Here is a 24478-nt window from a genome sequence, read left to right as displayed (position 1 = left end):
TTGTCAGTAGAACTCAAGAGATAGTATCAGTAAAAAAGGCACAAGTGGGGCTGGAGCTATTGCTCAGACAACAAACCAATTGCTAGATTGGCAGAAAGACTTGAATATGATCTCTTAGAACTCATGTCAAAAAGCCGTACTTGGCAGTGCTTACTTACTTACTTACAATCCCAGGGCTGGGAAGACAGGTATAGGGGGAATGCTGGAGCTCACTGGCCAGATAGACTAAATGCCTTGGTGAGTGCCAGGCCAATGAAAGAAACACCATCTCAGAAGAAAAACAAAAACAAAACAAAACTGAAACAAAGGAAACCAAAGTGAATAACATCAGAGGAATAGCAGTATTTCCTCTCACCTCCAAACAAATGTACACACATGCTTATATACCTGCATATATCTGCACACAGACACATGCACAAACATACACATACACACAGAGAAAGAGAGAGAGAGAGAGAGAGAGAGAGAGAGAGAGAGAGAGAGATGGGGAGAGGGAAAGGGAATGAGAGAGAGAAAAATATTTTTTACAGGTGATAAAAGGCATGAGATATTTCTGTACTTCTTCCCTTTGATGCCCATTCTTGACTTTTTTTTCTAATTTTCTTCTCATCTACTGAGTTGAAAAGAGAATGGGAAGAGATATAAGACAGACATGAGGTTAGGACAAAGGCATCTGTAAATTACATCACTGGAATTGTGAATAGATGTTATAAGATGAAGAAATTTCATAGCTAAATAAGTTAGCAGTTCTTAGTTTCAAAGAATTTTTAGTTTCTTTCGGATGACTTCTTTGGGCAGTTAATATACTATAAGTTAATAAGTATTTTAATCCTTGTATAAAAATTATTGAGAATAAAAGTATCTTCAGCCAAGAATAGAAGAATCATAAAGGGCCCCAGTGAACAGAATGAGCACAAAGAATTGACTAGTAAGTATATTAATAGCAGCATTATTTGGCAGAACATGTTATGGAGTTTATAGAATGCTGCAGTTGAGTCCTATCCAGATAGATAAGATAGGTTTTTTTTTTTTTAAGTGTTATAGAGCAAGAAGAGCATGAAAGTATTTCCTAGACAGCAAAGTTGTTTTCAAGTGTTGAATGAGGCCTCCAGGATAAGGACATAAATACATTTGAAAGCACTTGGATTTCTGTGGCATTCCCTCCTTAGTACCTCAAGTTTCACTTGGTGGTGGTGGTGGTGGTGGTGGAGGTGGTGATGTTGCTGCTGGTGGTCATGGTGATTGTGGTGTATTGGTAGTGGTGATGGTGTGTGCACCTGTGCATGTTTGTATGTTACATGCATGAAGTGTGTAGAGCTCAGAGGTAAGATGTCATAAGCCTTCAATTGCTATGAACCTTATTTTTTGAGACAGAGTACTTCAGTGAATCTGGAGCCTACCAAGTTAGCTGCACTGGCTGGCAAACAGCCTCCAGGAATGCTGCTCTTTCAGCATTCTCAGATATCTCTAGATAGCCATGGCTATGAGAAAGTTTTCTTTTAATGTGGGATTCCAACATAGATCCCAACGCTTGCACTGTAGATATTTTTCTGACTTAACCATATTAGGCCCCTCAGATTCCTTTTTAAAAAAGAAATTACAATAATACTTATTTAATATTTGAGAATTTCATACATGTATGCAATACATTTTGATCATTTCTAACACCTACCACCTGACTACATGTTCTGAAAAACCACATTCTAACAATTTCCCCAGACAACTTTATATCCTCTTCATTTTTATAGCCCACTGAGTTTAAGTTGTGCTGCCCATAGTTTCCTGGGTGAGAGGTTACCCACTGGAGATTGGGGAGCCTGCCATAACCCCAGTACTGAAGACAAAAGACTCTACTTTCCTAATAGCCATCAACTGACAACAGCTGGAGGTCCTGCCCAAATCCATGCTGTGCTGTTGATTGACTTAGTTTTGTGAAGTCAAGCACTATTTTAAGTACCTGTTTCCTCAATATAAGGAGATTATGGTAAGATGCTTTATGCATTGTCCTTGCAAAGAGATCTTCTAAAAATCTTCTGTGTACATTTTAGCTCTTAATTAGAGAAGTCAAGAAACTGTTTTTACTTTCTGTGGTAGGGAGTGGTTGTCACAGCACACTTGGGAAGGTCAGAGGACAGACACCTTATAGGAGGAATCTGTTCTCACTTTCCAAAATATAGGTACCAGAAATCAAACCCAGGACACCATGGGATGTAAGAAGCCCCTTTACCCACCACCACCACATCTCCCTAGCCCCCAAGAAGCTGGTTTTAAGGCACTGGTTGGCGAAATGTGCTTTGTTTTTCTCATGTGCAAATATCTTTGTTAACCTTGAACTTGTTCATTGTATCATCTGTGTACACTATCCAGAAAAAACAAAGCCATCACTCTCATTAGGCCCATTTTGCTGTGGTAACACAACAGGGCTTCGATGAGTTGGGGCTCACTTATCAGTCCTTTTTTTCTAAACACCGCTCTCAGATATTCTATAAAAAATATGAGGCTTGTGTGTTGAGAACCGTGGAGAACATTAATATTGCTAAAACAACAGAATGTCTCTAGGTCCTGATGTCACCTCACCCTTCCAGTGCTTTAGTGTTGGACAAAGTATTGACAAGAATGAGCTTCCATTATTGGAAAATATATTCTTGATATTCACTTGATAAAGTTTAGAAGGTACCAAGTCAGAGATCTTCAGTAAATGACAGTCTGTCTCCCCCCTAAAAAAGACTCCTATTCACATGATATTTTCATCATACTTAAGAAAAACAATTTTTGTTACCTTTTCACAATTATAAGGTCAGCCATGTTTTTGTGGGTGTTGGTTTGAGCTTGAAAAGAACATACCAGCCCTTTATACAACTTAGATAAACTGAGCATTCTTCTCCAGTATATTAATTCTTTCCTTGCATAATTTAATAACGGTAGTGAAATCTTGTCTAGTGATTACACAAAAGGTGGAGAACTAGTGTATAAAAGGCATGTGTAGCTGCTCAGTGCACAAAGCAATCAGAGCAGTTCCGTGGAAGATATAACACAGTGATTTATTTCTCAAGAGTGGGGATTGCAATTGATTTTCATTTTTAAAATAATGTGCTTAGCTATGTCTTCACATTACCCTCTCAGCTATAGACAGTCTCAGGTTGCACCAAGGAAAAAAAAAACTGAGACTCGTAAATGGGAAAATATAAATATTTGAGAAAATTAAAATATGTCAACGGGAACTCAGAGACAACATAATTATAGATAGCTTATCATTTAATAATTTGTGACTTTATTAGACATGACGCTGTGTATCTATTAATCAAATGTATAATAGGTATTAGTAAAAACATTTTATTTTATTTTGAGAAAGGCTACCATTTTTTCCTCATTTAATCTCTCTTGCTATCACTTATTTTTCAAAAATGGATAGGCAGAGATCCTAAAAGGTTAATTGCTTTTTTAAAAGGCATAACTATGAGCTAACTAGATGGCTCAGTAGTTATAGCATTTTATGCTCTTAGAGGGCACCTGGGTTCTGTTCCTGGCACCCATGTTGGGTAGCTTGCAACTATCTATAACTACAGCTCCAGAGACTCTGATTCCATCTTCTGGACCCTGCAGATACATGCACGTGCTTAGACACACATCATCACAACATCTACCCATAATTTTTTAAAAATACAACTTTTTGATGAATCACATCTATTTCAGGATAGGAAAATTACTTAAATAAAGCTCCTAGAGATCGACATTTATTTTCATAGAAGCACCTTAACACCTGCCTATCAATCACAGATGCGGATGTGTCCATTTGCACCCCTTATAGATAGAGACTCAGCTGTATATAGAGAGAGCAAATAGTTTCAGCACATCAAGACGGGAGCACACTGTGATTAAGATACTGAGTGGCACTGACTGCCAATGAAAGTATTAAAACTAAAACCTGGAGCTAAGGACATTGCCCACCATTTGCTCCCATGCGTCAGGACTGGACTTTGATAGTCATTGGATATCCAGTAAAATAATCTAGGCCTGGTGTCTCAAGCTTCTGATCCTAGCACTGGAGAAGTAGATTCCTGGGACTCGATGGCCAGCTCAGCTAGCCTTCTTGGAGAGTTCCAGACAATGAGTGACTCTTGTTTCTAAGGATGTGAACTGTGTTTCTGAGGTTGATACTGAGGTAGTACCTTGTCCTCTGCATGCATACACAAATGACCTTCATGTCACACACATGCCCACAAGTCTATAATAAAAAGAAAGAGGAAGAAGAACAGGCATTCTACCAGACACAGCTAAGGAAAGGTACCCTTGTCTGGGTGTGGCTTTTTATTTGAGATAACCACCTGTGTACTTAAGACACCATTTCAAGAAAGAAAGTTAGGGTTTGGGTCCTTCCACTCACATGGAATTTCAGTCTTTCTTTGAGTAGGTTGTTTAATTTTTAAACTTTTTCTTTTTCCACCCCAGTGCTAAATGATCTTTAGTTTCCCCATAACAAGGCAGCTTCAATTTGCATACACTAAACTTTCAGAAAGTGACACTTTAGAAATGGAGATAATGCCCAGTTCTTATTAAATTGCTGCTTAAATTAAGCTAGATTTAAAAACTGGTGCAGCAAAACTCAGCATGATCAGATCTACTGATGAAACACTTACACCAAACAAATATATTTGGATTTTATTTAATTCAGCATGATTTGGTGCTCATAAAATACCCTATCATTAGCAACTCAGCACAAAGGAGATGCAGAGTTCTTTCTCTGTAACCTCAGGTTAATCTTCTTAATTAAAACATTATCTCATTTAATGACAATTTAGTTGCCAGTAAAACAAGGTTAATTATTATTGAGGCTTGCATTTCAGAATCATGGAGGAAGGGATTCTGTGGATTTGCAGTCTTTCTGGCGAATGGGACTGTTGAAAGCAAAGATGAGCTCTCTAATTTGCACACTTGATGAACGATACGAATATTAAAAGGTGAAAATGAACGCAGTGGGTTTGCTTAATTCCAAACTCCATGGAAAAGTAAAATTGTAACTGCGATTATGAAATGCTGAATAGCCAAATTTGGGAGGCAGTCTGACGCTTTACTGAGGTGCCTTTATCTAAAAATGGCCTCCAGAGTACAGTGTTTAATTTGCATTTGGGTGGAAGTTGATTGGGTTATCAGTCATCCTGCACAGGTGCAAACTTACAGTTTCAGTGGTAGAGTCCCTGGAAGAAATTGTCAGTGTTTGTGTGTCTTTGGCCAAGTAAATCATAAACTATTGGTAATTGTTCACAGGAAAATCAAATCCAATCTAATGCTCCTATTTGTCTAGATGGTGCATTAAATGATAAAAATATAATCACAATTTTTTCTAACTAGGTAAGAATTGGATCTTAAAAAATCAGTCATTTAATGCATTGCCATATCCTTTTTGGATAGTTTATTTAGTCATCTCTTTCTTACTTAATGTAACAAAAGCATGACATTTTATCCACAGAAAGAAAACATTTTTTTTTCTCACAATGTTTGCTTTTTGGCATATTCTCAGATGAAAATCTGTCTCCGTTTGGAAAATCAAGTAAATTTTGCATTAGAGTTTTATTCACATACTTTATGGTACATTATAACAGAGCCAACTTTGAACATAGATTCCTCTGACTCATAGATTTAGATCATCCAGATCTTAAAATACATTTCATTCACCTGCAATGGTCATGTTAACCTTGTGCTAAAGGTAATCTTTAGCCCCTCTGGATCCAGTCTCATGAAAACTAACTTCACATGGCTAGTCAGATGTGCTTAGCTAGGAAGATGAGAGGTGTATTCTTGGATAGAAGATAGATAAATGATAGATGGATGGATAGATAGATAGATAGATACATAGATAGATAGATACATAGACAGGCAGATAGTAGTTCACAAAAAAGTGATACTTGTATAAAATGAATAGATGATAGGTGAGAGAGAGGTTACAGAACAGACATGATAGAAAATAACTGATAGTTTGATAATAGATGACAGATGACAAAGAAATGATTATAGTGTGCTGAATAGTTTTATGTCAACTTGATATAAACTAGAGTCATCTGAGAGGAGGGGAATTACAATTTTTAAAAAGGCTCCATGGACCTCCCTATCATTGGAGAAGGAAGGGGCATAGGAGAAGAAGAGGGAGGAAGGATGGGACTGGCAGGAGATGAGGGAGGGGGCTACAGCTGGGATACAAAATGAATAAATTATAATAAATAATTAAGTAATATTAAAAAGAGAATCCACTCTCTGTGCTTTTCAATTCCAAAAGGCCACAAGTTACTATCTCAAAAGCTATAATGGAAGCAATAGTTCTAGCTCTGTCTAGCTCTGGCTAGAGAGATTTGAAAAAAAAAAAAAAAACAAAAAAAAAGGCCTCCATAAGGCATGGCTGTAGGGTATTTTCATAATTAGTGATTGACTGTGGAGGGCCCAGGCAATTATGGGTAATGTCATTCGGGGCTGGTGGTCCTGGATTCTACAAGAAAGTAGCCTGAGCAAGGAATAACCAGTACCCTCTATGTCATCTGCATCAATTTTTGACTCCTGGTTCCTGCCCTGTGTAAGTCCCTGTCCTTGCTGCTTTTGATGATGAACAGTTATATGGAACTATGAGTGAAATAAACCCTTTCTCCTCAAGTTGGCTTTGGTCATGCTGTTTCATCACAACAACAGTAATGCTAACTAAGACAGTTAGATTATATGTGATAGACAATAGATAGGTGAAAAATATATGTCAGAAGATAAGTGAAAGATATTATCTGATAGACTAATAGATTATAGCTAGATTAGATAGGTGATAGCTAGGTAGACAGAACATAAATAATGAGTTTATGAGAAATGATAGAGATACAGATATATATGATAGATATGTTAGGTGATAGATAATTGACATAAATAATAAGCATGTAATAGGGAAAAAAGATTAATAAATGCTTAATAAATGATGAATAGATGATAATACATGAGCGATGTTTACTGGTAAATGACAAATAGGTGATGATAGACAATGTAGATGGTACATGATTGTAGGAAACAGGTATAGAATAGACACAGACTTTGAACAGTGCTAGCAAAATGTTTCCCGATCACTTGGAACTCTAGATAAAACACAGATATGTAGCTCCACACCTGAAGATTCTGATTCTAGGTCTGTGAGCAGGGACCAGGGATCTGTGTTTGTAAGGCCCCAGATGAGGTAAATTGGTGCCGCTCGCAATGAAGAGTTTATATGGTCAAGTTGCATCATAAAAAGGTTTACGTTTTAACTCACTTGATCTAGCTAGAGAAATTACCAAACAAAACTTAAATGAATTATTACCCCCATAATTGCTTTTAGTATTCATGGAGTTCCTTTGCTTTTGCATGTTTGCATGTGTGCGTGTAGGTGAAGGCCCAAGGTTAATGTCAGGGATCACCCTAAACTGTTCTTTCCTCTTACTCATTGATGTAGGGTCTCCCAGTAAAACCCGGAATTCACTGATATGGCTGGTCTTTTTAGCCTACTTTCTCTGGAGATCACTTTTCTACCTTCTGGACTATAATTATATTGCATTAGTGTGCCCAGTTTCCCCTTTAAATTTTACTGATTACTAAATGTGCAGAAACAGCCTCTCTGAGTCTTGGCAGCAAAAGACAATGACCAAGCCTACCTCCTATTTACGCAGATGTTGGAGAGCCATACTGTAGTACTTGTGCTTGTGTGGCACATGATCTAACAACTGAAGAATCTCCCCAGTCCCAGCATGAGGTCATTCTTTAATTCGCCTATGGAAATTGGTTGAGACCTAATCGAGAGAGAGTTCACCATCACCCCTCTTTCTGGCTCACAGAGTATTTGGCAACCATTAGTTTGTCATTGTCTGGGACTTAACAGAAAGCACAACTAGTATGTGTGTTTAATTCCAGCATTCTTGGTATTAGTGAGCTCACTTTACTATCCTATTTTCATCTAGAAAATGATTAGAATAATCTTTGTGCTGAAGGAGTGACAAACCTAGGTCATGATCCTTTAGAACATGCTACAGACTGGAACTGTATCAGCCACCATACTTGGTGGTCATTTTTCCCTTAATGGAATGTTGATTAACTGAAACCAAATTATACATGCATTTCTACTCTTCTGACACAGACTAGGAGAGGATTGTTTCTGCACCTCTCAAGGGTTATTTAAATATATGAGTCACCCATTTAGCAATCAGCAAAGCTTAAAGAGAAAGACAGGGCATAGTAATACAATGAAATCCATTAGGCTCTTTTGATTTTTAAACACATTCTATCTGATCCATGTGAAGATTTTTAATATTTATGTATTTATTTTTAAAATACATTTATTTATGTGTATATTTGTGTGTTGGCATACATGTGTAGATCAGAGAACAACATATAACAGTCTGTTCCTGGTAGGATTTCTGTAATCCTTGTGGGTGAGGTTTTCCTCTCTCTCTGCTTTCTTTTCCCTTTCCTTTTCTTTCCTGTTTCCTTCTTTTACCTCTCTCTTTCCATTTTCTGATCCCTGTCCTTACTCCTCTCCCCGTTTCCTTCCATTCCCCACATCTTTTTGAGTGTATTATTTCCCTTTTCTTTAGCTTCCCCCTTTTCCCTCTCTTCTCTGCCAATAGAAGGGTTCACACTGCCATCCTTATTTTATGATGGTAGCAATCTCTTGGTCTACTGGCTCTTTTGCATGTCCAGCTTTTCTAGAGCTTTGCAAATCAAGCACAATAGCACCGCCTAATGAATAAACCCTCCCTGATTCCCCATAACCTTTAATTGTCTGACTAAAATCTTCTAGAAGCAGCAATATGAAAAAAACAATTGAAAGTAATCAAGTGGTTGAATTTAAAAATAATTTATATTTTGAAGAAATTAAACTTTTTACACCCAGTAAAGGCCACACACACACACACACACACAGAGAGAGAGAGAGAGAGAGAGAGAGAGAGAGAGAGAGAGAGAGAGAGACAGAGAGGGAGAGAGAGACAGAAACAGAGTCAGACAGACAAATAGAGATTAAACTAGTTAAAATTTCTATTATTTGTCTTAATATAGTCTAATGCTTATATATTACATATTACAGCTTTTATTTTCTCAAAGGCAGGTCAAGTGAACCCAACAGTGAAGTTATATGTTGTAAACCTGTATGGACCCACTCATACTTTGGAGCTGATGCCACCCGACATTTTTAAATCAAGGTAGGCAATTTCAATTCCACTTTTAAGGGGAAAATAGATATCTCCCATCCAATTATCATTTTGTTGCAATTTCGACAATGATGTGATCAGTGCCACAATTCCACTTGAAAATGAAGCTGAGGTTGCCTCTATCAGTTGGGAATGAAGTCATTCTGGGTGTCTGGCTGTTCCCAAGAAGTGTTTAGTTTCAAGGTGATTAGAGGTACAACAAAATGATAAAAGATACTAATGATAGAGTCTTTTGCTGGAGATTCAAAGGAGAGGAAGAGAAGTTAATTTTCCACTGCATTTTCTCCTAGAGAACAGTTACGCCATTCTTTTTATTTTATTATGTTTTTAATTTACATCTTACCGCGACCCCTCCTCTGGGTCCCTTCCTCTCACCCACTTCCCTCTATTTCCCCTTCCCTTCTCCTCAGAAAAGGAGAGCCCCTCCCAGAACCCACTGCAGCACCTTCTTTTTAAATGGTGTTTTTTAGAAGGGTAGGGTGAGGGACTGTGACTGGAGCTCAGGGGTGGAGTGATTGCCTGACATGCACTAAGCCCTAGATGTTACAGATATGGTGGTACACATCTGCAATCCCAGGTCTTGAGGAGAGGAACGGGGAGGATCTCAAGTTCAAGATCATCCTAAGCTACATAAGGAGTTCCAGGCTACCCTGGGCTACATGAGCTCTGGTTAAAAATAAACAAACAAACAAAAACAAAAATAAAAAACTTAGAAAATTAAATGTTCTATAAACTGTGTGTAATTTATCTTACCATTTTGTGTTCTTCTGCAAGCAGAGCAATTGGATGAAGTACAATTTGCTTTAAGAACATTTGAATAGGATGAGGGAAGAAGGCTCAGTAGGTAAATCTACTGAGGACAGAGTTTAAATCCCCAGAACACACATAGAGACAGATGTAATAATGTGTAGCCTATAGTTCCAGTGCACCCATGGTGAGATGGGAGCTAGAAACAAAAGAATAACTGGAAGTTCATGGGCCAACAACCCTGGAGACCACAGTGGTGAACAGCAAAAATAAGAGGAGATGAATGACATGTGAGGTTGCCTTCTCTCCCTTCATCCCCAAACACATACACTGTGTCAGGCACACACCTGAATAACTGTATCAAGATAAAGGAAACATGTGTCCAAGACTTGAATTTAATGTTGGAAACATCGTCAACACCAACCAGATTAGCATTAGCACACTGAAGTATTAAATGTCTCAAATTACTAAGGAGCTTCATTTGGTGTTATAATCAGTTTACCAAGGATGTAGAGACAAATCCACTAGCTACTGTTGAAGACTCGTCTCACTGTTAAGAATTCACCTATCTCTTGTCATTTACAATCCATCAAACACCCCTTGTTTGGATGTGTTGTTTATAACAAAGCTACATGTATCTGAGTATAGCATAATCCACACTATGCTGGATGAGATGGGGTTAAGTTAATGTTTGTTTTGATAATTTCTATAATCAACTCAAAGTGTCTGGTTGTAGACAAATTGATTTGAATGTTGACATATTTCAGGAAATGTAATCATAGTTGGGCATATTTTACAGATAGTACACTGTGATGTCTATGGAAGTTATTATTTAAAAATAAGTTGTGTAATGCTTCTGAGTAAAGGCTCCCTTTAATTATCTAATATAAATTTATTTTTTGATGAATGGGGAAGATAAAACACAGAGAAAAAGAGTATGTATGGTAGAATCTCAGCACCACTTGGTAGCACCAGTTCAAAAGGATAAAACCATTTCATCCAATTTCAGAATACTTTACACACATTAAAATAGAAAAACTTAATTTGTTTTAATTTTTTATTTACATATTTTTATCTGCATTTGGTGTTTTGCCTAAATGAATAACCCTGTGAAGGAGTTGGATCCACAGGAACTGGAGGTACAGAAAGTTGTGAGCTTCTGTATTTGATGTTGGGAATTGAACTCAGGTCCTCTGGAAGATCAGCCAATGCTCTTAATCCTGAGCCATTTCTCCAAATAGCCTTTGTTCCCACAAATTAAATAAACTTTCTCATTGGAATAAAAAAAATGAAAAAAAAAGTGTTTTAGAATTGACAAATAGGCTGTTGTAGGATTAAAGGAAGCAAAGAGAAAGTTCTATTTCTGAGCCTGGTCTAGAAGACATGAGTGATTTAGTCATATGTAAACAAATAGCTACAAGACCTGTACAAGATGAAGCCAGCAGGAATCCTAGCACCTATGAGGAAGAGATGTCATGGTGCCTCTCACACAGGAGCTAGTGCCTGGTAATGGCTGCTGAGTGAAGAGCTGTCAATTTTCTTAAAGAATGAGGCTTCTGAGAAGCTTGCTCCAGTAGATGTACATAAAGGCAGCACTAAGCAAATGTGGGAAATTTTTCAAAAGCACATGAAGATGAGAAGGAAGCATGTGGGGTCACAGTGAGAGCAACTGGAGGGAAAGAAGGGGAGACACATTTAATCAAAATGGTTATGTACATGTATGAAATCCTCAAACAATAAAAGATGAAGCAATTAGAGAAATTATTATTGTTATTCCTTTACCCTTTTCTTCTTGAGTTCTTATATGATAAAAACAATCAGATCAAAGCATTAGAGGACCTGATAATATAGCTCTGTTGGTAGAATGCTAGCATGGCATTCACGAAGTCCTTGGTTCAATAATAAACACACAAAAAGTGAATGCAGTGATGCATGCCTTTAAGTCCAGCCTTGGAAGGTGAAGGCAGGATGGTCTCAGAAGTTCAAAATCAGCCTTGGTGTCCAGGAAGTCTGAAGTCAGTCTGGGCTATGTGATACCTTGTCTCAAAGCAAATCAGAACAAAATCACAATGAAGATTTAAAAAAAGAAGAGAAAAGGATTTGGGTAGAGGCCAGGAAACAGAAATGAACCATTCAGAGGGATAAGGAAACTAAGGAAATGGTGTGGAAAGTGAAAGAGGGGCTCAAGTTGGGGACAAGGAGTTGAGTTGGGTAGGGAGCATAAGGTGATGCCTTGTACATCTGAAGGAAACTATTCATAGTGCACTGATAGGGACCCTGCATCCATCAGGGTGCAATATGGTTGCCTGCGCTAGGACATTCCTGTCATTGTTGCCGCATGAATAGGAGAAAGTCCCAAAGGCCTTTCGTAGTTGAGCTCTGGAAGGTCTACAGCTGCTGAAGGAAAGAGTCGGTCTTCTTTAGTAATAGGTCCAGTGATAGGCTGCTCATATCCAAGTGGTCAGCCCTCCACCAAGATATATGCTGACTTCATCAACCATATTCAGTGGAATAGATGTTCACACACACATACACAGAGAGAGAGAGACAGAGAGAGAGCATGGATTTGGATTTGAGAGGATCATGTGGGAGTGAATGTTCAGAAGAGTTGGACCTGGGCAGGGAAGAGTGGATATGATAAAAATATATTTACACTATTGTATTAAATTTAGAAAAAAATTGAAACCAAATTGATTTAAACAAAAACTGTTTGGTACCTTGGGGAAAGTCAGTTTCTTTCTATAATCTCTACTTTCATTTCGCTCTCTACATTTTATTTATTAATTTTCATTAATTCATGCCTGACCCTGTTAAGTTGTGTGATCAAATGAGCATAGATCATGAATACAGGATTTCTTCAGCATAAATTCTGTTTACACACATTGTATCATCATGCATCTCACTTTTATTTTTTTAACTATGTGATGATTCTTAATAGAATGCAGCTTAAGAGGACCTAAATTAAAGGTCCAGTTCCTTCTAGAACCAAACCCAGTGGGAGGTAAGATGGTTTATATCTTCTGGAGAAGTAGAGGTTTTTCTGAAAATGCTCACACTATTAGTTTAAGGTGCAACGAGCACTGGATACTTTTTCTAGAAAACATAGGTAGGGTGTGCTTTAGTGCTAGCAAAAATATTTTTTTATGATGAGTCACGAAGACATTAAAAATCATTGACATTTTTGAGAAAGAGATGCATTTTTAAATTTTGTTTTGTGTACACACTTGTGTGGAGATATGTGCGGAGGTCTGAGGACAGCTTGCTGGAGTCAGTTCTCTCCTTCCTTCCACAGTCTGGAGCCTGGAAATGAACTCTCCTTGTAGAGATGGCAACAAGTTCCTCTAAGCTCTGAGCTGTCTTTCCAGCCCTGCACGATCTTTAGTTAGTGTTTAGTCTCTGTGAGCCCCTAAAGGCCCAGGTTAGTTGACTCTGTAGGTCTTCTTGTGGAATCCTTGACCCCTCCAACTCCTACAATAATTCCCCCAGTTCTTACATAGGACTTTCTGAGCTCTATCTAATGTTTGGCTATGGGTCTCTGCATCTGTTTCCATCAGCTGCTAGGTGAAGCCTCTCAGAGGAGTTATGCTAGGCTCCTGTCTAAAAGCATAGCAGAATAACTTTAATAGTCTCAGGGATTGGCACTCTTCTGTGAGTGAGTTTCAAGTAGAACCATCTTTTGTTCAGCCATCCCCTCAACCTTGATGTCTTCATGTAGAAGAATGCAAATAGATCCGTATATATCACCCTGCACAAAACTCAAATCCAAATGGACCAAAGACCACAACAAAAAACCAAGTACAGTAAATCTAATAGAAGAGAAAGCAGAGACTAGACTTGAACTCATTGGCACAGGAGACAACTTCTAGAATAGAACACCAACAGCTCAGGCGCTAAGATCCACAGTTAATAAATGGGACCTTATAAAACTGAAAAGTTTCTGCAAGGGAAAGGACACTATAAGTAGGACAAAACAACAGACTACAGACTGAGAAATGATCTTCAGCAACCCTACATCTGGCATCGGGCTAATGTCCAGAATATATAAAGAACTCTACAAATAAAATAACAGTTTAAATAAAAAAAAAACTCAGTAACTAATAAGAAAAATAAAATTAAAAGAAGAATTGAAAGCTCAAAAAAATGGGGTATAAATGAAATTTGCATGTAAATGGTGGGAAATGGAAAGGATCATCCTGAGTGAGCTGTCCCAGAAGCAGAAAGACACACGGCATATACTCACACATATAGACATATAATATAGGATAAACCTCAATATTTATACCTAGAAAACTAATCTAGAGGGAGGACCCTGACTAAAATGCTCAATCCCCATTTAGAAAAGCAAAGAGTATGGACACCAGAGGAAGAAGAAAACAGGAAACAAGTTAGGAGCCTCCCACAGAGGGCTTCTGAAAGGCTCTGCCCTGCAGACTATCAAAGCAGATGTTGAGACTTATGGCCAAACTTTGGGCAGAATGGAGGGAATCTTATGTAAGAAGTGGGAAATAGTAAGATCTGGAGAGGACAGGAGGTCCACATGGAAAGCAACATAACCAAAAAATTTGAACACAGAGGTCTTTCCTGAGACTCATACTCCAACCAAGTAACATGCATGGAGATAACCTAAAACCCCTGCACAGATGTAGCCCATGGCAGTTCAGTGTCCAAGTGGGTTCCATAGTAATGGTAATAGGAACTGCTTCTGACATGAACTGATTGGCCTGCTCTTTGATCACCTCCCCTGAGGGGAGAGCATCCTTACCAGGCCACAGAGGAAGATAATGCAGCCACTCCTGATGAGACCTAACAGACTAGGATCAGAAGGAAGAAAAAGAAACCCTCCCCTACCAGTGGACTTGGGGAAGGGCATGCATGGAGAAGGAGGAGGAAGGGAGGGATTGGAAGGGGAAGAGGGAGGGAATTAGAGGGGGGAATACAAAGTAAATAAAGTGTAATTAAAAATAAAATAAATTTTAAAAAATGGGGTATAGACCTAGACAGAACTCTCAACAGAGGAATCTCTCATGGCTGAGAAACACTTAAACAAATTTCAATGTCCTTAGTCATCACAGAAATGAAAATCAAAACTACCTTAAGATTCCATCTTACATCCATCAGGATGCCTATGATCATGGTGGCAAGGTTGTGAAGAAAGGCTAACACTCCTCCATTGCTGGTGGGAGTGCAAACTTATACAACCATTGTCGTTAACAATCTGGTAGTTTCTGAGAAATTTGGGAATAGGTATACCTCCAGATACAGCTATACCACTACCAGGCATATACTCAAATGTTGCTCCACCATACCACAAGGACATTTGCTCAAAGATGTTAAAAGCAGCTTTCTTTCTTTTTTTTTTTTTTTTTTGTAATAGCCAGAAACTGTAAACAGCCTAGATGTCCCTCAACTGATGAATAAATAAAGACTGTGGTACTTGTATAATATTCATATTAATTTTATTACAACTTTAGACACATATATATGCCCTTCAAGATTATCTGAACTGTTATAATACATCCTTTCTTTTCCTGGTTGTGTATGGGGCACACAATTCTTTTCTATAAAAGCTTAATTTTATATATTATGCTAAAGGTTGATGCTTCCATTTCCGTTTGTGTGTCTTTGTAGATACACACGTTTTTTGTCTAGAAGTGTGTATAGTTTGAACCCCCTTCCTTTGTTTGTTTGACAAGAATCATATGTCCCACCCTTAAGCCTCTCCAGGCCCTTTCGACATCCTAGTGGTCACACTGCTAAATATAACCACATATTCAAAATAAATTTGTTGAGACAAAACTTTGAAAGTGGAGCAGACACTCTTCCTTGTAGGACTGCCTGGCCCAGTGAATTGATCAAAGCATTTATCCCCTTCTCCGCCCCCCCCAAAAAGAATATATCCAAGCCAGCTCTGGTGTGTTTCAATGCTGCCCCATTAACTGCTTTGAGGATGTGGTTTTATGCTTTCTCTGAGTTTCTTGGCAATTTATAAACAGGGATAAGCTGCTTGTGAAAGCTTCCAGATGTTTTAAACAGATATGAAGACTATTTGTCAGACATCAGTCTATGGAAAGTCATACTTGTCCTTCTGGTGACATCTTCATGTCACCAGATATTTTTATAGGGAACTGTAGCTCTTCAGAAATGCATTCAAAAATGTGCGTTCATATATCTAGTTCTCTTAGCCAGAGTTATCGTAGAACAAAAGATTTGTTGTATCATGTTGTACTAGCTATAAATAATAATTTTACTATCACAAACAAAAACAAATTTAGTTTTCTTTTTCTCTTATTTATCTGTGTGCACATGTATGCCACATGAGTGTAGTACTTTACAGGCCAGAGGAGGACATTAGATCCCTGAGTTGGAGTTACAGGAGGGGTTAAGCTGTCCTATGAGGGTGCTGGGTGCTTAAATACTATCTTCTTCAGTACAGTTCACCAAGCACCATTAACTGCTAGGACAGCTCTGCAACCACTAAACATCAGTTTTAAGACAAAAAACACATATGTCACTTTTAAAGTCATTTTTGTTTGTTTGTTTTTAGGGCTCATGCCATTTTTTTACTCTTTTTTATTTTATTTTTATTAGTTACAATTTACTCACTTTGTATCCCCCCTGTACCTCCCTCCCTCCTCCCCTCCCAATCCCATCCCCCCTTTCCCCACCTGTGTCCTTCTCCCAGTCCACTGATAGGGGAGGTCCTACTCTCCTTCCCGCTGATCCTGGTATATCAGGTCTTATCAGTAGAGGCTTCATTTTCTTCTTCTTTGGCCTGCTAAGACTGTTCCCCCCTCAGGGGTATGTGATCAAAAAATGGTGGGAACTGGAAAAGATCATCCTGAGTGAAGTACCCCAGAAGCAGAAGGACACACAGGTTATATACTCACTCATAAATGGATAGTAGACCTATAATATAGGATAAACATACTAAAATCTGTACACCTAAGGAAGCTAATCAGGAAGGAGGACTCTTGCTAAGATGTTCAATCCCCATACAGAAAGGCAAAGAGGATGGACATCAGAGCAGGGAGAAAGCAGGGAACAGGACAGGAGCCTACCACAGAGGGCCTCTGAAAGGCTCTACCCTACAGGGTATCGAGGCAGATGTTGAGACTCATAGTCAAATTTTGGGCAGAGTTCAGGGAGTCTTATGAAAGAAGTGGGAGATAGTAAGACCCGGAGAGGACAGGAGCTCCACAAGGACAGTGACAGATCCTAAAAGTCTGAGCACAGGGGTCTTTTCTGAAACTGATACTCCAACCAAGGACCACTCATGGAGATGGCCTGGAAACCCTGCACAGAGGGACTGTCTCTGACAAGTAGTTTGTTTTTAATGCTACTCCTCTGTTATGGAATGGGGGATGTATCTAGAAAGATTGCTGCTTTTCCTTTTTATCATATATCAAACTATGATGGCTGGGCTTAGTGAGAGGTGTGAAAGCTCAGAGTTTTATGACACGTTATATTAATTTCTAAACACAAAATCAAAATATTTTGTAAATAAATTTATATTACACATTTCTAACAATCTCCCATCACTTTGAGGAAATAATTATACCAGTAATTAATGTTCTTTCTATGCTAAAATTTTAATATCCAGTCAGATGCAATAGTTTGACTAATTTCCATTTTCAAATGTTTGAAGCAAGATGAATAACAATATTATAAAAAAAATATTGTGACTAAAAGGCGAACCAGTTAATTCACAACTGATGAAAACAAACTCCACTGTATTAGTCACTTTTCCTGTTACTGTGATAAAAATATCTAATAAAAGCAATTAAAGAAAAGAAGGGGCCTGGAGAGATGGCTCAGTGGTTAAGAGCACTGGCTGCTGTTTCAGATGTCCTGAGTTCAATTTCCAACACCCACATGCTGTCTCAGAAACACTTATAATGTAGTCTTTTGGGATCAGATGACCGCTTCTAATGTGTAGATAGATGTACATGTAGACAAAAATCCCATATACAGAAGAAAATAAATCTTCTTTTAAAAAGAAAGGAAGGGTTTATTTGGGCTCCCAGTTGAAGGAAACAGTGCATGCTGGGGTCAGGGGGAGGAGGAGTCATGGAAGCAGGGGCACGAAGCCCATAGCATCCAGGCAGGAAGCACAGGGAAATGATTGCTGGCGCTCAGCTCACATTCTCTTTTTACTCAGTCTTCAGCTTATGGAATGGAAACACTCTCACAAAGTTGTGTAGAGATCATGATTTTCTAAAACACAGTGGCTAGTTGAAAAGAAGATTATTCATCACACATACAATTATTGCCCCTGTAGCTGAAGACTTAATACATAAGATAATACCTGAAGTTTGTGCTGAAGGAGTAACCAGTAAGCCAAGATTTAAGTTTTGATTTCTAATGGCTATTAGTTGTTCTTTTAACAAAGTGCAGCGTAATGCTAAAATTATGTACTTGTTTTCCACACACTACTCCCAATCAATATTTTTTTTTCAAAATATCAAGTATCTGGTAGATTCTATGTTTCCAAAAATGGCTTTTATGATAAACAACTCATTCTTAGATGTTTTCTACTATCATCTTTATTTTTGTGCAGATATGGATAGCTTTATATATACATTCATGTTTATTTGAAATTGTATCTTCAAATATTTAAACAAGAACATGAGTGCTCTTGTTCATGTATGTTTATATGTGTACATGGAGTACAGCATTCTACAATACTTCCCTTATTACATATAAACAGCACATTGCTCTTACTGGCATTGTACTGATTCTCATGCTCTAAACATAAATTTTATGTTTTTGTTTCCAAACTAGAGAATATTACATCACCATGGTTAAGTGGGTGAGCAACACGAGGACAGTGGTCAGGTGGTTGAATCGGCCTCAGAACATCTCCATCCTCACGGTCTGTGAGTCCACTACCGGGGCATGCAGTAGGGTGAGTGTGACTTACTTCCATCTTTCGTGTAAGGTAAAGGGGTGAGGAGTCACTGCTATGGAAGGCAGATTTGCTATGGTTTCACACAAAAGCTTTAAGACAAATTTTAATATAAATATATTATTTGTATTATAAATATGATATATAAATATTATATATATTACTTACAACAGTAGTAGAAAAGGATACAAATACTTGAATGTCTATACCTTTGTGGCTGAGGAAGTGTCTTAGAGAATGAGATGCTTTCCACACAGTGTCAAGTACCTGAGCACCCAGTAAATTCCAGGCAAGGGTAGTTAGTCCCTTGTAATTCTAGCATTTGGAAGCTGGAGACAGGGATTAGAAGAGCAGCTTGGCTATCTACACTTCCTGAGTTCCACGTTCAACAGGAGACCCTGCCTCAGTATGTAACATAGAGAACAATAAGATACTCAGTGTCATCCTTTGACTCTACATGCATGTGCACACATGTATAAATGAACATACATACATACCACAAACATATATGCCTAAAATGATAAACACAGGTATACACTTTAACCTATACCCTTACATCTTTCAATTTTTGATATGAGTGATATCAAGAATAAGTAAAGGTAAACACAATTAGCTCTTAAAGAAATTAGAGAATACATGTCCACTGCACATAGGTGGTTTAAACCTTATGGAGCTCTTTTCAATTGAGAATTTCTGTTCATATTTTGTCTTTGGCTTGATATTATCAGAAGCATCCTTTTCTGAGAAAGACACACATGGTATATACTCATTTATATAGACATATAAGATAGGATAAACATAATGAAATCTATACACCTAAAGAAGATAAACAAGAAAGAAGACCCGGGGTAAGATGATCAATCCTCACATAGAAAGACAAATGGGATGGAAACTGGATGTAGGAGAAAACAAGTAACAGGACAGAAGCCTACCACAGAGGGCCTCTGAAAGACTCTACCTAGCAGTCTATCAAAGCAGATACTAAGACTCATAACCAAAACTTCGGCAGAGTTCAGGGAATCATATGAAAGAAGGCGGAGTTAGTATGACGTGGAGAGGATAGTTGCTCCACAAGGACCAAATATATCTGGGCACAGGGGTCTTTTGAGACTGATACTCCACCAAGGACCATGTATGAATGTGGATATAATCTAGAACCTCTGTTCAGATGTAGCCCGTGGTTCAGATGTAGCTCAGTAACCAATTGGTTTTCCACAATAAAGTACTATTTTATTAAAGAACAGGGACTATTTCTAACAGGAACTCAATGGCAGGCTCTTTGACCTCCCCATTCCCCAAGGGAGGAGCAGTCCTGCTAGGCCATAGAGGAGGACTTTGCAGCCAGTCCTGAAGATACCTGATAAAACAGGGTCAGATGAAAGGGGAGGAGGTCCTCCCCAATCAGTGGACTTTGAAAGAGGCAGGAAAGAGAGGAGGGAGGGAGGGTCGGATTGGGAGGGAATGAGGGAATAGATACAGCTGAGATACAGAGTTAGTAAAATGAAACTAATAATAAAAATTAAAGAAGAAAAATAATAAATGAAAATTCTACCCAGAAATCCAATGGAAAAAAAGAAAAAGAAGTATCCTTCCCATTTTAGAGAGGCCACTTCTCTAAAGTATAGCTCATATTAGTTCTAGGGTGGTGTTTCTTTCCCTAAAATAAATAAAAGTGGACAAGGCTCTTATTTCACTTATTGTAACAATAAGTTGAATTTAAATATCTAAAATCACTTTCTGTAAACTATGAAATGACTTAAATGTACATTTAAGGTGATTGACAAAGAAAATGGGGCAAAAGTTTAAATGTTTATATCCGGCGTTTGATTGCTGTATAAAAAATTCTCAGATCGTGTTTAAGGAAATTTATAAATTACACATTTCTGCTATGGAAGTGATGGAGAAATCATACTGGTTATACTTCCCCAGGTAAAACACTAAAAAAAAATTATATAAAACAAACTTTCAGTTATAATACAAGAAACAGGATACATAGGCAAATGCTCTAGTGATGAATTCTCCCTTAGCTTTGTATTGGTAAAGAACAAGAGGTAAAGAGGTCTCATTCATTTGTGTAATCAGAAAGAATCACAGTCTTGTCTAGGAAGTCCGATCCCGGAAGCTGGGGTGTCTAAGAAAGAGCTCTACTCATCTATGCGAAAATATTCTAGTCTTTGTCTCAGCCTTTAAACATTGCTTTATCTATCAGAGAAAAAAAAGCTTACGGTTTTCAAGGAAAGATTAAAATTTAATAGACAACTGTCAACAATGTAGAATTTATAAGAAGCAGCATATTCTATACGTTTGGAGGATTATAAGCCAGTTTTACTGCCTCGGAAATAGTCTATAGGAACATACTCAAGTGTAACAATGTTTCGGGCAGCAAAAATTCTGAAAAATATTAGGAAGAAACTTAATAATGAATTTCCTAAAGGAACAAGCAGATGAAATTTTTTGATAGTGAGATAGAAACACAAAATTAAAAATGAAACTTTACAAGTGAAAAATATGCAGTATTTTAGGGAAAAAATGAACTGGATGAGCCTAATAAAACAGTGTTGAAGAATGGACAAACACTTAAACACAAAAGTGAATCCCTGAGAGAAAAATAAAAACCATATAGCTAATCACTGTGGGCAAGTCACGGCAGCAAGAGTTTGAAACAGCTGGTCACAGCACTCCCAACATCCAGAGCACAGAGAACGGACATCTTTACGCTCACTTGCTTGTCTTCTTAGCTGAGTTCCATGAAGACCTTAATTACGTGTATAACACTGTAAACTGACATACTTGTGAAATAATTCTAGGATAAATACACTAGAGAAAGAAAAACTGAAAATATGGTGATACAGCATTTCCCTACTATAAATGTGTACAATGTATTCAACATGTTCAAGAATTTTCTAAATCCAAAGCAATATAAAGATAAACAATAATTAAACAGCTCATAGTCAAGTTATTACAAATCAGAAATTTAGGGAAAATATTGAAAGTATCCTCAGAGAAAACAACATTAATATAAGAGGACACAAATATGATAATAACTGTCTATTTTTTTGTCAAACGCAGCATAAACCAGAAAAGAACAAAGTGATGTATATAAAGCCATTGTCAGATTTCATCCAGTTTGATTTTTCTTCAAAGGATGTTTTACATAATCACACAGGAAACGTGTATTTTGGTTGATCCAACAGGAGCGATGGGATTAGGCAAGTGTTTAGCGGTCATTTGGTCATGATCCATTGTTGAATAATCAGGAAGATCTGACAATTTAAGTAACTCTACATCTAAAATGATGTTTCAAAATTCATAAGAACCTGGAATTACTAAGGAAGACAGAGAAACAATGACACTCCGTACCTGTTATATTCCTATCGATATATGTGATACAGTAGCCTAAATACCAGGATAGCTACAAAATATTTCAACAGTAGAATTTGAAAAAATCATTTGTCCGACACCAATGTGTACCATGTTTTGTCTTCAGAATTATGATCCTGAGCCTTTAATGACTGAGCCATCTGCCAGCCAAAAGCACATTCTTAGTGCTGAAGGACTGTTCACGAGCCTCAAATAGAAATAGAGCAAAGAAGGGTTAGGGAGATGCATCTGTAGCTAAGGGTGCTTGCTGCACTTGCAGAGGACCCCAGTTCAATTACCAGCACCCACGTCAGGCTGCTGGTCACCACCTGTAACTCAAGGTCCAAAGTATTCAACAAAATCCTCTGTCCTCCCAGGTTCCTGCATTTACATGTTCCATATAAGGACAAGAAGGTATAAATATAAACATAAGAAAGAAATAAAAGCAAGAACCCCCTGTTTAAAAGTAATGACATTATACCATGCCTGTCTTTCTGTTTCTGGGTTATCTCACTCAGGATGATCCATCCATTTGCCTGCAAATTTCATGATCTCCTTGTTTTTAATAGCTGAGTGTTCCAATGTTTAGATGTACCACGATTTCTGTATCCATTCCTCCATTGAGAAACATCTAGGTTGTTTCTAGATTCTGGCTATTACAAATAAAGCTGCTATGAACATAGTTGAGCAAATGTCCTTATTGAATGGTGGGGCATCTTTTGAGTATATGCCTAGGAGTGGTATAGCTGGGTCTTAAGGTAGCACTATTCCCAATTTGCTGAGAAAGCGCCAGATTGATTTCCAAAGTGGTTGTACAAGTTTGCACTCCCACTAGCAGAGGAGGAGGACTACCCTTTCTCCACATCCTCTCCAGCATGTTTTGGAATTTCAAGTTGTTTTGATTTGCATTTCCCTGATGATTAAGGATGTTGAGCATTTTTTTAAGTGTTTCTCTGACATTCTATATTCCTCTTTTGAGAATTCTCTGCTTAGCTCTGTACCCCTTTTTTTAATTGGGTTATTTGGTTTGTTGGTGTCTAACTCACTTATAAGCAGATATTAGCTGCATAATGTAGGATAGCCATCTACAGAGCTGAAGAAGCTAAACAACAAGGAGGACTCAAGGGAGGATGCTTAAACAAGGCAGGATAGACACCAGAAGTGGTGGAAGAGAGGAAACAAGATGGGAACCTATGAGAGAACGTTCTCTAAAATGATTCACCCAACAGGTCATCAAAGCAGATGCTGAGATACAGGGCCAAACTTCCGACAGAGTGCAGGGAGTCTTATGGAGGAAGAAAGGGGTGGGAATAAAGTGACATGGCAGAGACAGGAGCCCCAAGGAGACCAACAAAACTGAAATATCTGAGTCCAGTGTGTACTGCAGAGACTGATGCACCAACAGAGGACCACGCATGGAGAGGACCTAGACCCCCTGCTCAGATGTGGCCAGTTGGCGGCTCAGTCTCCATATGGCACTCTGAGTGACAGGAGCAGGGACTGCCTCTATCATGAACTCAGTTGACTGCTCTTTGATCACTCACTCCTGATGAGGCAGCCTTGCCAGGCCACTGAGGCAGATGATACAGGCAATCCTGATGAGACTTAACAAGCTATGAACAGATGGCAAATAATGGAGAACTTGCCCTTTCAGTACGCTAGGGGAAGGGGATAGGGAGAAGAGCCAGGGAGGATGGGAGTGGGGAGAGTTGAAGGAGGGGGCTTCAATTGGGATATATAATGAATAAATAGTGAAGAAAATAAAATAAAATTTTAAATTTTAAAAGTAACGAAATTATACATATGTGGTGAATCACCAAATATTTAATAAAAGTAATTCAAGCAGACTTCTGCCTATAATCTAACATTTAGAAGGTTGTATCAGGAGTATCACAAGTTTGAAGACATGCTGAACTTATAGTGAGACTTTGTCTCCAATGATAACAGAAAGGAAAGTCACAAATATCCTAGAATAGATAAGTTAAATAAAATAACCAAAGAAAATTTTAAAAGAGCGACTCCAAAATTATGTGTGAATTAAAGAACTAAACAAGAATCTGAAACCTATGGTGAACTCTAGCATAATGAATTGGAAGAAATAGGATGTCACTTAATACATACTTTACTATATTTAATATATATCGTTAATGCACATCCAGTTCTGTTTCCTTTCTGTTGCTGAGGTAAAATACTTTGACCAAAAGAATAGAGCAACTTGAGTGAGAAAGGGCTCCCAAATTCCAGTACATGGCCTATCACTTCA

General features: G+C 38.0%; 1 protein-coding gene across 1 annotated transcript in view; it reads left to right on the top strand.

Moving 5' to 3' along the window:
* Dpp10 (dipeptidyl peptidase like 10) overlaps nt 1-24478 on the top strand; it is a 706326-nt gene that overhangs the window by 606856 nt on the left and 74992 nt on the right. The window contains exons 10-11 of the mRNA XM_055601904.1: nt 9097-9194; nt 18732-18855. Of these exons, the coding sequence (XP_055457879.1) occupies nt 9097-9194; nt 18732-18855 (222 nt within the window). The remainder of the gene's footprint in view (nt 1-9096; nt 9195-18731; nt 18856-24478) is intronic.

This window comes from Psammomys obesus, unplaced genomic scaffold (assembly GCF_907164565.1).
Source record: "Psammomys obesus unplaced genomic scaffold, mPsaObe1.curated_primary_1811, whole genome shotgun sequence".
Lineage (NCBI taxonomy): Eukaryota > Metazoa > Chordata > Mammalia > Rodentia > Muridae > Psammomys > Psammomys obesus.
Note: the sequence above shows the minus strand (reverse complement) of the source record. Positions and strands in the feature narration are given on the sequence as shown.